This window comes from Sinocyclocheilus rhinocerous, unplaced genomic scaffold, assembly GCF_001515625.1.
Source record: "Sinocyclocheilus rhinocerous isolate Xijiao unplaced genomic scaffold, SAMN03320098_v1.1 scaffold3015, whole genome shotgun sequence".
NCBI lineage: Eukaryota > Metazoa > Chordata > Actinopteri > Cypriniformes > Cyprinidae > Sinocyclocheilus > Sinocyclocheilus rhinocerous.
Genome location: NW_015661992.1, coordinates 59,681 through 72,580, shown reverse-complemented (window position 1 = coordinate 72,580; position 12,900 = coordinate 59,681). Strand labels below are relative to the sequence as shown.

General features: G+C 36.8%; 1 protein-coding gene across 4 annotated transcripts in view; it reads left to right on the top strand.

The window, feature by feature from the left end:
- LOC107727128 (axin-1) overlaps nucleotides 1-12,900 on the top strand; it is a 49,068-nt gene that overhangs the window by 23,757 nt on the left and 12,411 nt on the right. For all 4 annotated transcript variants that reach the window (XM_016536911.1, XM_016536908.1, XM_016536909.1 and 1 more), the window contains 3 exons: nucleotides 3,691-3,831; nucleotides 6,768-6,864; nucleotides 12,576-12,713. In XM_016536911.1, coding sequence (XP_016392397.1) covers nucleotides 3,691-3,831; nucleotides 6,768-6,864; nucleotides 12,576-12,713 — 376 coding nt within the window. The remainder of the gene's footprint in view (nucleotides 1-3,690; nucleotides 3,832-6,767; nucleotides 6,865-12,575; nucleotides 12,714-12,900) is intronic.

The following is a 12,900-nucleotide window of genomic DNA, read 5'->3' as shown; positions in this document are numbered from 1 at the left end:
TTAAAATAGTATTAAAATATTGTCTTGTTCTAGTGAACCAAGTATATCTGTATTTTTGTCTCATCTCTCTGTATTGTCACACCCCTAGTGTCGATAAGCTTTGATATAGCTCATAATTTTCCAAGTGTATGATATAGCTTTCATTCTTCAGGTCAACCATATATTCATGAAACAAAATCAGTTTGAATAAAGAAACCAATAACTTTGCCATAGTATCCTTTCAAATGTTAAAGAAAGGACCCCCCCGCCCCTGGAAAAAAGTTCAGACTCAGGATTTTTTTTTTGCTTTAACCCTGATAATGTAAATCCTCATTAGGAAACAACACAAACAAGGTACCCCAGTTGTAGGAAAAAATATATTAATGTAGAAAAATAAATAAAAAGAAATTCAAAAATAAAGCTGTTAAAGGGGTCATATGATGCGATTTCAATTTTTCCTTTCTCTCTGGAGTGTTACAAGCTCTTGGTGCATAAAGAAGATCTGTAAAGTTGCAAAGACTAAAGTCTCAAATCCAATTGTCACTGATGATTCAAACGTGAGTTTTGAGGAGTGTAGAGTAGCACTTGTAGTTTGTCATTTCTCAATGTAGTATGTCTTCGGCCAATCACAATGCACTGGATAGCTGGCCAATCAGAGCACACCTCGCTTTTCAGAACAATGAGCTTTGTAAAAAAAAAAAAAGGCGGGGCATAGAGGAAATGACGTGACATGTGGCCAAGTATGGTGACCCATACTCTGAATAATAATGTACAGTTTCTTCTCACAAGCGCTCGACAATTCCGTCAACTATCTCGAGCATCTTTTACGTTCGCCATTCAGGCAGTCTTATCGTCCTGACACGTGAGTTTGAACGAGAATGCACACGTTGGCGATAATGCATAGACGGACATTGGTTAACATGTGGACAGTGTCAAAATAAGGTGCCTATTTATACTACAGAAATCAATATTTTACATGTGGCATCAATACATCGTATCGTTAGACATTTAATCAATGTATCGATCCATATCGATGGATCGTTACACCTTTACTGCGCATTGCGCATCAGCTGGTCCAGCCTCAGGTTTCTATGGGAACCGGAGCTTCTAACGGCCGCTGCAGTGATGCAATGACTTTACCAATCAAAGATTGGCTCTTTCATTTAGGAGGTGGGACTATTCCGCCATATTGTGCATTGCAGGTTCTCCCATTCGTAAGTATAGGAGTGAACCTTCTTTGTATTTCTATAGTCTTTGGTTCCAATAGAATGCTAGCTTGGAGAACAGGCATTGACCCAATTATATTTTAAGAGCACTTAAGCAGTGAAATACTTATTCTTGTTGCAGTTTTCACATGACAAGATGATGTCCTCAACTGTGTGTGGTATGTTTTTGTTCTTTGTCGGCATTAACTAATTGCAAGATAATTGGGTTTTCTGAGATTTCAATTGTCTGCGTTTTGCCTCCACCCAGCTGAAAGCTCATTTTGAAAATGTTTAAGGGTAATTATGTGACGAAGCTCTTGATTAGTTGTGTGCTGTCATTAATAGAAGGCAGGTCCTTTTCAAAAAGGATTTTATCTTCAATAAGGCAGGTAGGGCGTAGCGTTATCTTTATGACTTGTTACATCTTTGTATGTAATTATAATTATATAACGTAGTGATGCTACAATCAGATTTTAACAGCGATATATTTTTGTCTTGTCATCTCAATAGTCAGATGCCAATCCTTATTTGTTTTTTGTTTTTTAAATCAGGATCTCTGACATAACCGGTTATTTGTAATCTCTCACAGTCACTTTTAGCATAATTATCAATCAACCAACAGTATGACAATCTAGACAACAGCTATGGTATCATTTATAAAAAATAAATCAACAAGCAAAAAACATTAATTTTTGAAATGTTTTTAATAGGCCTAAAAAGAACATGTAGGCATACATAAAATATCCATATTAGCATACATAGTCCTATGAGGAAATAATTAATTTGTTATTCATTTTAACTTAATGTGAGAGCTGTGTCAAAATAAGGTGCCTATTTATACTACAGAAATCAATATTTTACATGTGGCATCAATACATCGTATCGTTAGACATTTAATCAATGTATCGATCCATATCGATGGATCGTTACACCTTTACTGCGCATTGCGCATCAGCTGGTCCAGCCTCAGGTTTCTATGGGAACCGGAGCTTCTAACGGCCGCTGCAGTGATGCAATGACTTTACCAATCAAAGATTGGCTCTTTCATTTAGGAGGTGGGACTATTCCGCCATATTGTGCATTGCAGGTTCTCCCATTCGTAAGTATAGGAGTGAACCTTCTTTGTATTTCTATAGTCTTTGGTTCCAATAGAATGCTAGCTTGGAGAACAGGCATTGACCCAATTATATTTTAAGAGCACTTAAGCAGTGAAATACTTATTCTTGTTGCAGTTTTCACATGACAAGATGATGTCCTCAACTGTGTGTGGTATGTTTTTGTTCTTTGTCGGCATTAACTAATTGCAAGATAATTGGGTTTTCTGAGATTTCAATTGTCTGCGTTTTGCCTCCACCCAGCTGAAAGCTCATTTTGAAAATGTTTAAGGGTAATTATGTGACGAAGCTCTTGATTAGTTGTGTGCTGTCATTAATAGAAGGCAGGTCCTTTTCAAAAAGGATTTTATCTTCAATAAGGCAGGTAGGGCGTAGCGTTATCTTTATGACTTGTTACATCTTTGTATGTAATTATAATTATATAACGTAGTGATGCTACAATCAGATTTTAACAGCGATATATTTTTGTCTTGTCATCTCAATAGTCAGATGCCAATCCTTATTTGTTTTTTGTTTTTTAAATCAGGATCTCTGACATAACCGGTTATTTGTAATCTCTCACAGTCACTTTTAGCATAATTATCAATCAACCAACAGTATGACAATCTAGACAACAGCTATGGTATCATTTATAAAAAATAAATCAACAAGCAAAAAACATTAATTTTTGAAATGTTTTTAATAGGCCTAAAAAGAACATGTAGGCATACATAAAATATCCATATTAGCATACATAGTCCTATGAGGAAATAATTAATTTGTTATTCATTTTAACTTAATGTGAGAGCTTTCTGTATTTATTCATCTATTTATTCATTCATTTATTCATCTCTTCATGATTGACAATTGTGTATTCCTCATTCTTATTTAATGATTCTTTTCTTTTATTGAAATATTTAGCAATTTTTATCTAATTTCTAAATAGTGGTTATTGAATTATGTATAATTACATTCCCTGCCTTTTCGTTTTGTTGATGTTGGTAATATTAGTTTCTCTGTTAGTTGTTTTCCCTACAGTTTTAAAGTGATGCTGAAGTCTTAAAGCAAACTGGTGTCTATTGCATTACTGAAATGTGACCCTGGACCACAAAACCATAAAAACCACAAAAATAAGGGTCATTAAAAAAAAAAAATTTGAGATTTGACAAATATACCCCAGTGACTTAAGACTGCTTTTGTGCTCCAGGGTCACAAATGTGATCTGGTGAAGCTGACAGACAGTCGAGTCATAGAAAGTGATTATTCACTGATTGCAATCAGCTGAGCATCCCTCATTTGTCATTATTGCTTAGAAATGCGTGAATATAATGTCGTTTCACTGAGATGACCTGTATTGTCTTCCTAATCACGTGTCTAACAGGAATCTCCTCTGTCCCATTTCTCATCAACAGACACGCGTCATGGAGGGAGCCCATCAACCCGTACTACGTGAACACCGGCTACGCGCTGGCTCCCGCCACCAGTGCCAATGACAGCGAGCAGCAGAGCATGTCCAGTGATGCAGACACTCTCTCCCTGACCGACAGCAGTGTGTACGTACACATCGACAGACATACAAACACACACGGATGCATCCATCCTCGCCGCCGCAAGCTGGCGGAACATTCCATCCGAGAGCTTAGAGCGATTCAATTTCACCACGGCGTCCTGAGTCAATTTGGCAGGATTTTCCTCCTCCAAGAAACTCGCAGCCAGTTCTGCTGAAGCCCAGATATTTCAGGAATCGAACGGAAGATGCGCAGACAATGCTCGATATTACTTGTCATTGGCATGTCTTAAGCCGAGGCTTGCAGCCGTTAGCGGAGGCTGGTCTCAGAGCAGTGTCTCGTGCACACAGAATTAGCTGAACAACATTTAATATACCATTAGTGACTATAGTATACATAGATGGTCAATAGTGTATCAAGGTACGATGCATAGCACGCACAAAAGTAATTGCCAAATCAAGCAGCTTTCCATTGGTCAATGCAGCACATCCGCATAAAAAAAATTAAAGGGATAGTTCACCTAAAAATGAAAATTCAGTCATTAATTACTCACCCTCACTTCGTTCCAAAACCATAAGACCTTCGTTCCTCTTCGGAACACAAAAGATATTTCTGATGAAATCTGAGAGCTTTCTGACTCTGCATAGACAGCAGCGTAACTGACATGTTCAAGGCCAAGAAAGGTAGTAAGGGCTTCGTTAAAATAGTCCATGTGACATCAGTGGTTCAGCCATAATTTTATGAAGCTACGAGAATAGTTTTTGTGAGCAAAGAAAACAAAACTTACATTCAGCAATCCCATTAAACCTGTTGCAAAATCTTCACAGGGGAATATTTTGCCTTCATGTGAAATTACCATTAGTGTGGATTCGTAGAATAAATTAATGGACAAATGACAGTTTTCTATTGGCAATAGTGTGGCAATCATGTGGATTTCCATTTCTATTCAAAAGTGAAATTTCATGGGCAAAAAATGTCCATTGTCAATAGTGTAGTAATGTACAAAGCACAGCTCACGCAGAAGTCACTTTCAAATCAACCAGCTGTCCGTTGGTCAATGCAGCAAATTCGCGTAACCAACTTGAACCCGTTGTAAAATCTACGTGGTGCAGTCTTTTTACCCTCACATGAAATTCCTCATCAAAATGGCTGGATTTTGCCCACGAAAAATTCACAGAACAGTGGTAAATGTGACCGTACCTTAACTGAAATTTAGCAAAAATTTACAATTTCATTGTCAGGAAATGAGTTCCTTTTTTTAATGCTGTTTGTGAGGATTTTAGGTAGAGATGGTTTTAGCTAGAGAAGCAGCAACAGGGAGTGTGCTGAGTGCAGAGATGGCATGAGTGATCCATGTTACACAAAAAACACATTAAAGGCACATCAGGGCAAAAACATGTGTCTGAAGTGGGCTATATTAAAGGCCATTATCAGCTGTTTGCCAGGCAGAGATGCAGGGGGGTCCGCAGCAGGACCCGGGGGGATTAAAGACTCCCTGTGCATGTGTCAGTGAAGGACCCCAAACATGCTTTGCTCTGAAGCTGTTGCCGCCACTGCCCCAGGGATTCAGTCAGATGTGGGGAGGACGTTTTTTTACAATTTCAGTCCCACAACAAAAACATAAACGCCTGCTATCACTTTAGCTTTGCAGTCTGAGGTCTGTTCTCACACAAGAACTGCACATATTCATTGTTACGAAGCAACAGCACCATTTTGTTCCCTGTAGAACTGACATTTCTTTATAAGTCACACATGCTAGTGAGGTAACATTTTGCATTTAGCAAGCTCCGTTAAATCGCCTGATGTTCAGTGCATGTTTTTTATCACAAGTTTATTTACCAGCACAAAAAATACAACATACAAAGCTTTCGCTGAATGATTATGTAGGAGCTAGCTTTTGCAAACTGGCATTGTATGTAGATTAGACAAACGATTCTATGGTTAAAGGGATAGTTTGTTCAAAAATGAATTTTTTCATTGTTTACTCACCCTCATATCATTCCAAACCTGTATGAGTTTGTGTTTTGTGGAACAGAAATGTTTAGCAGAATGTCTGCTCTGCTCTGTTATACAATGAAAGTAAATGGGAACCACAGACTGTCAAGCCTTCAAATGGCATAAAAGTCTCATCAATAAGGCTTCTGACATCATGTGTTCTGAGGATGTATGATAGCTTTAAATGGAATTAAATATTCGCTAAAAATTTTGCTTTACAGCCTTGGTCACCATTTGCCTAACTGTATGGAAAAGAGCATTAGTATTATTTATATGCTGTTATAGTATTTAATATTTTGAATTAGCTTATTTTTAGTTTATCTAGTAATGCATTATTAAAATCAAAAGCTGTATCTTAATATTATTTAATGTACATGAGCTAATATAAACTAATGAACATTTTTTAATTTTTTACTAATGTTAGTAGTGATTAATAAATACGGTATTAATTGTATTGCTCATGCATTAACAAAAATTAATTAATGGTGTTACGGTTTTATTATTTATTCATATCAATATTATTCTTAATAGTTTACTATAACAAAACTGGCTTAGACATTCTGCTGAACATTATACTTTTGTGTTCCATGGGTGAAAGTAAGTCATGCAGGTGAGTAAATGATGACCAAATTGGGTTTTTTTTGTTACTTTTTTTTTTCAGTGCGTGTTGTGTAGAAGATTATGACTTCATATTAGACATAATGCCGGTATTCGGTATGCGATACATCAAGGTAATGAATATGCACGGTATTGTTATCGTGGGCACGATAGAATATTTTCCCCATCAACTGGTCACAATTTACAACACTGCTGTATGCTGCGTTGCATCTAAATTTCAATACCGTAATAATACTGTATACCGTGATAAAAGCATTAGCAATTAATCGCAGCATGAAAATTTAATACCGTCATATGTCTACTTCATATATTGTATATTTGTATATTGCTAAAGACTGAGAACTAAAATCTTATGCTTCTCCCTACAGAGATGGAGTCCCACCTTATAGATATCGCAAGCCTCATCGACATGAGATACACGAAAGTGCCAAAGTTAATGGGCGAGTGCCACTACCTCATATTCCTGTAAGTATGCTTTGGATTTCTAGAACACCTTGTTGACTTTACAACACTTTTTTATGTGTGTGTGTGTGTCTCTACCTTTCTTTCCTTCATTCCTCTCTCTCTCTTTCTCTTCCCCCACTCCTTCTTTTTATTTTATTCTCTGTGCCTTGTCTCCGTCCATCATCTTCTGGTCTTTCCCTGTCATTCTTACTCTCTCTTTTCTTCCCCCTGCCTTGTCTCTCCCATCGCCCCTAAAATGAATGTGCATTCTTAAGATGCACAGCGGTGGCTGGGGAGCTTTGTTCATGTGCCGGCGAATAGCTGATGGAGAGTGAGAGAGCGCGAGTGTGCTGTCTAAAGCGTTCCTGATGCTCTCGTCAGCTCTGCCTGCTCTGCCCCAGCAGATGTGAAGCCTCCCCCTCTGATGGCTCGGCTTTCCCACTGCACCGGCTCCAGCATAATTGGAGCCTCTGAGATAGAGCCCAATTTAACAGAGCAAACATACACTTCCCCTCACCGGGGCCTTTCACTCATCCTATAGAGACTGAAAGCCGTGGAGGCAGCGAAGACACTTCAGCTCGAATGCGCGTGTGACGTACTAGAGACTCTTTAACGTTTTTTTTCAGCGTGCACACCAATATCTGATTAGCGAATGACAAGTTGCAGATGTACAAACTTTCTTAAAGGGATAGTTCACCTGAAAATGTAACTTCTGTCATAGTTTACCTCATGTCGTTCCAAACCGGTTTGATTTTCTTTATTTCATGGAACACAGAGTGTGATGTAGCAGGATGTTTTGCTGTTTCCAGGGAATGTCAATCTCTAAAATGACAAAAAGAGCCACACAATTAGTGTTGTGACGAGCTGCACGATTAATCATTAAATTACTCTAATTTCTAAATGACAGCGATTCACCCGTGTCTATTAAACCTTTGAAAAAGTCTTACTGGAACGTTAAAATCTTGCGCTGCCGCTGACACAGAGAGCAGACAGTTTAGGTAAGAAACAGCTTCACAAACAGTCTTTTCAACTACACAGTATTACAGTCTTACAGTTATTCATGCTATCACAGAAATACTGGGATTAGTATAGTCCCAGTTTATAGTTCGGATATAAACATTGATGTCTATGGTTGATAACTTGCGATCAAAATAGACCAAATCATCTTTTGAAAGGAACTGGCGCTTTAAATAACAGTTGTGGTGATTACGTTGTTTCGCCAGTAGGTGGCGCCAAGTGACTGTTAATAAAAAAATTATTTGTCATTGAATTATTCATTCAAGAGATTCATTCAAAAACGCTGAATCATCCAGTTATGAAGCAAGTGTAGTATTTGACTCATTCATTCAAACCGATTTTTCATAATTTTAATAAATTGGTGTATTCAATATTACAGATCCTGAGCAACACTGACAAGCATCTGATCTTGTAAAATGTGTGGTAAGTACTGCTGCTGTAGGTTACACAGAGCACGAGCGATCGCAAATCTTGAAAGTGAAAGTAAAAAGCTATCGTGCATTCGAAAGCAGTTTCAATGCCCCAAGAGAACAATTTAAAATATTGTATCAATGCATTCTATGGCACCTTTAAATACACATATATATTATTTTCATATATAATTATATTCACATATATATAAATTCATTCAAATTAATTAAACGCTTTTAAATAGACTGCAGCGATTAATATTTTGTCACACATTGTTTTGTTTAGTTCAGAATCGTGGGATAACTGCGATCTCTTTTTGAGACAAAAAAAAATCTTGATTCTCAATTTATCCAGAATCTTGCAGCTCTAGATGTGACCCCTACGGCTGAAGTCTTCTGAACAATCTACAATAGTTTTGTGAGAAACCGTCTCTGATCTGATCTTTCTGATCTCTCAAAACTTCGAGTATTGCCATGCAAAAGTTTGGGTCAGTAAGATTTTTTGAAAAGTCTGATTATTTGATCAAAAATACACAACTATTTTAAAACAACTATTTTCTATTTTAATATATTTTAAAATTTTATTTTATTTTCAGCAGTCAATACTCTATTCGTCGGTGTCACTTGATCCTTTAGAAATCAATCTAATATGCTGATTTGGTGCTCAAGAAACATTCAAATTCAAGTTATTGAAAACAGTTGTGCTGCCTAATATTTTTTTGTAGAAACGTTACATGTTATTTCAAGGTTCTTTTATGAATCGAAAGCTTATGAATAGAAACCCCAAACTTTTGAATGGTAGTTCATATTCAAACCATAATATTTGAAAGTAAACAATGACACATCTAGGCCTGTTCCTCGCACAAAGCGATTATGTGACTATTTAGATGTTTTTAGACTTCTTTGGAGTTTGACAGCCCCTGATAACCATTCAGATTCATTGTATGGAAAAGAGCAGATTGAACATTTTGCCTAACGTCTGCTTTTTTGTTCAACCGAAGAAAGAACATTATGTGGGTTTGGAACAACATGTACTAAGTGAAGAATCTTCATTTTCAGATGAACCGTTGTCTTTTATTTGTCATTACTCCACTTTGTTCAGGTTTATCTTGTAAATTACATTCACATTGTTTATGATTCTAAACCTTTAACACTCTCTCGCTTGGATGTTTTTTTCCCCCCATTTGGTTGCATTCTGGCGTTCTGTCTCTGTTAAGTTTAAAAGGCTCTCTTATATTCTGTAAGCGTGGTCTGCGGCAGGGAGGCAGTGTTTGCACTCAAAACGCCTTGTCAAGACTTGACAGATTCTGCAGTTCCACTGGGCATGTAACCGTGTGGGCTGCGGAGGAGACTAATGAATCTTAAGCAAACAGAAGGCCAGAACAAAGAGAGCTGAAACAGACTTTAGATCAGATTTGGCCCTGTAATCAAAATTTTAACGGCTCCTGTAAGGTTTTATTGGACCTTGTCCAGGCACTGCCTGCAACTATATTTCTTCATGTGTCTGTCCTCCTCCCCCGTCTCTCTTTTTCTCCTTCCAGACTTCTGGAATAATACATTTCCTGAGCTTAAGTTGTTTAAGTTGAGTCCTGTTCAATGCTTCAATAAAGATCTATATGCACCTTTCCCCTGTGCTACCTCATCTGCTCAGATAAAGAGTGATGATCTGATATTCAGCTCTTTGTTTTTTAGGTTTGAGTTCAAGTTGCAAGCTCAATGTGTGAAGGTGGATTGATTTTTAGGAGTATTTAAAGTCACAATTACATAATAATATTTCTACTTCAATTCGTTTTTTTTTTTAATATAAACATTTAAATGGTGGCTATCATTAAAAAATTATAAATTAAACTTTGAAGAACAGAAAGTTATAATGAATGTATTGACGTTTTTGCGCGGCTGAAACACTGATTGAGCGATTACATGAGAGATGAGACAGGATACTGATTGTAAAGTTGTACTCTTTTAACTTAACTTCGGATATTTAGTCATGTTTATTTTGTGCTGAAACTGGAATTAATGTGGAGGAGATGATCATGTGCGCCTCACGCTGCCGCTTTTATTGAACTGAGGCACGCGGCGCTACAGCGATCACTCCACAAAACAGCGCCAAAACGGCATTTATTATTTAAATACTGCAATACAATGGACAGAATTTGAAATCTGAGACTGTTTCATATTAAAAGTACCAAAGCACAATGCTTATTGCAATATATTGGATGGGAAGTGCCCTTCAATGTTCCGTCCATTACCTGAAAACAGGCTAGACTAATCGATTATTGGGATTTAAGAATCGATATCGTTCTGTAAAACTGAGAATCGATTATAATCGAGATATAGATTATTTTTTTACCCATCCCTAGTATTTAACCTATTTGCATGTCCGTTTTAAATTTCCTGACTGCTTCCCCAGACATGTTCTTTACCATGAGTTTTCAGAAAGTGCATAATTCTGTTGGGGTCATGAATCATTGTGCTGTCACTGCCGGTACACCAGAGGGGGACAGTGTGTATGAGTGTTGTCTTGCCAGAAATAATACACATTTTAACATGTATTAAAATAGAAGATAATTTTTTTAGATTGTAATAATAATTCACAATATTAGTTTTTACTGTATTTTTGATCAATTGTATGAGCCTTGGTGAGCATAAGAGACTTTCAGAAACATAAAAAAAAAAACGACCCCAAACTTTTAAACAATAGTCAATAGTGTATTAAATATAGTTTCTCTCCTTTATCTATAGTAGTTGATGTTGCTGTACTACATGTAAAATCAGTGTATTTTTTTATTTAGTGTGGTCAAATCTTTTAATGCACCTTGCGATTTGTTATGCAACTAATTTGATAATTTTTTTTAAATGTCTGTTACAAAATAAACATGTCATGTTAAGCCTTTTCAGACATTCAAATAACAAATAACTGCTCAGCCAGTCCCTCATTCTGAGTCAGCAGCAACAGTACAACGTGAAACAATAGTACAAAAGCAGATGCAGTTTGATTATGTAATTAAATATTCTAATCACGCCGGTTTGATTTTACATGTCAAAGGGTTCATATTTCATAACTACTTTCTCCATGACAACCACATAGAAATGTAAGAGTGAATACCCTGATCTGTGTCAACATTTCATGTGTGTACAGAATACAGGAGTTACTTGCAAAATTATGATGATTGACATGGCGATAACTATAGCCATATTTTGAATTCTCACAGCTGTAAAGTAGAACATGGATGCCAACAGTCTAATTTGTTTGGTGGAGCTATTTTTGACCAACGTAATATCAAGTGATTAATGTTTTACTGGCTGGCATGTTTTGGTTTTGGTCATCCCGCTGATGCTTTTAAATTCATTATGCACTGAAATTTTGGCAACCAAAAATATTTATCCAAAGCCAAAATGTATTCTAAAATAAATAAATAAAAATCAAACTAGAGAGAGGAGCATTTTGCTAAACTGTCTCTTCATGTTTTAATTTGTTAGAATGAATCTGTCAAGGAAACAAGTTTTTATTACAGCTGCTGTTTAAATGTCTATATATTTCAACAGCTAATTAGATTAGAAACATAATTATATCATTAAAGCTGATATGAAAAACATGCAATTTGCCTAAAAGCATGCAGTTTAAGTGTCTATTTCAGTGTTGATCATTATTAATCAATTATTTAAATCAAATTTATTTCAGGATATTTTCAGTTTTGCCTAAATAAAAATGTTTTTTTTTTCTCTGTAAAAAATTGTGAATCACTATTTCAAACTAAAACTGATTACTGAAGTCTGCACCCTTTGGAAATTAACAAATTTGTGGCACCCTACAAAATAAAATGTTACAATATTTGAATTTCTAAATTCGATATGATACTTTGAAAAGTTTCGTGAATGGTATACGAGTGGAGCGACTGAGCGGAGCGGGATAATACGCAGAGCGTCACACCACGTGAAAGTGAAACCTGAGCGGTGAACTAATTTTCGACAGCCGGAATTTTGGCGCATCTCTAATTATTGGCGACATCAGAAATGGATATTATATAATAGATGCTTTTTTGAACATTTTAGCAATTTAAAAATATTAAAAAAGGATTTTTTACACGGCACCCCTGCTCTCGACAGACGGCACCCCGGTTGGGAAACACTGGTCTAGACTGTATTAATGTTCTTTTGCTTTCACTGTTGTTTTAAACTGTCATGTATTATTGTTCTCTTTCCATGGCTGTATAATCAGCAGCTGTAGTTGTAGTTTCTTTTAAGCGCATCGCATTAATTGTGAAAAGTGACCTTGAGTATTGACTCGCATTGTCTTCCCATCAGCGCACAAACCGGATGCCAAAGGATATTCACGTTGAGCCAGAGAAGTTTGCGGCGGAGCTCATCAGCAGGCTGGAGGGGGTGCTGAGGGAACGTGAGGCGCAAGAAAAACTGGAGGAGCGGCTCAAGAGAGTTCGACTGGTGAGTGCATCCCAATCGTCACGTCACTGCCGTATTTTCAACTATAGTAGTTTTTTGTTTCCCCTTGTATCAAACACCGCTGTCTCTGCCACTTCTGTTCATGAGCGAGACAGTCGGATGTGTTCTAAAGACTTCCTGTCTTATCAAGAGGGCTCCGCTCATTTCTTTCGTCTTTCTGTTCAGTGAC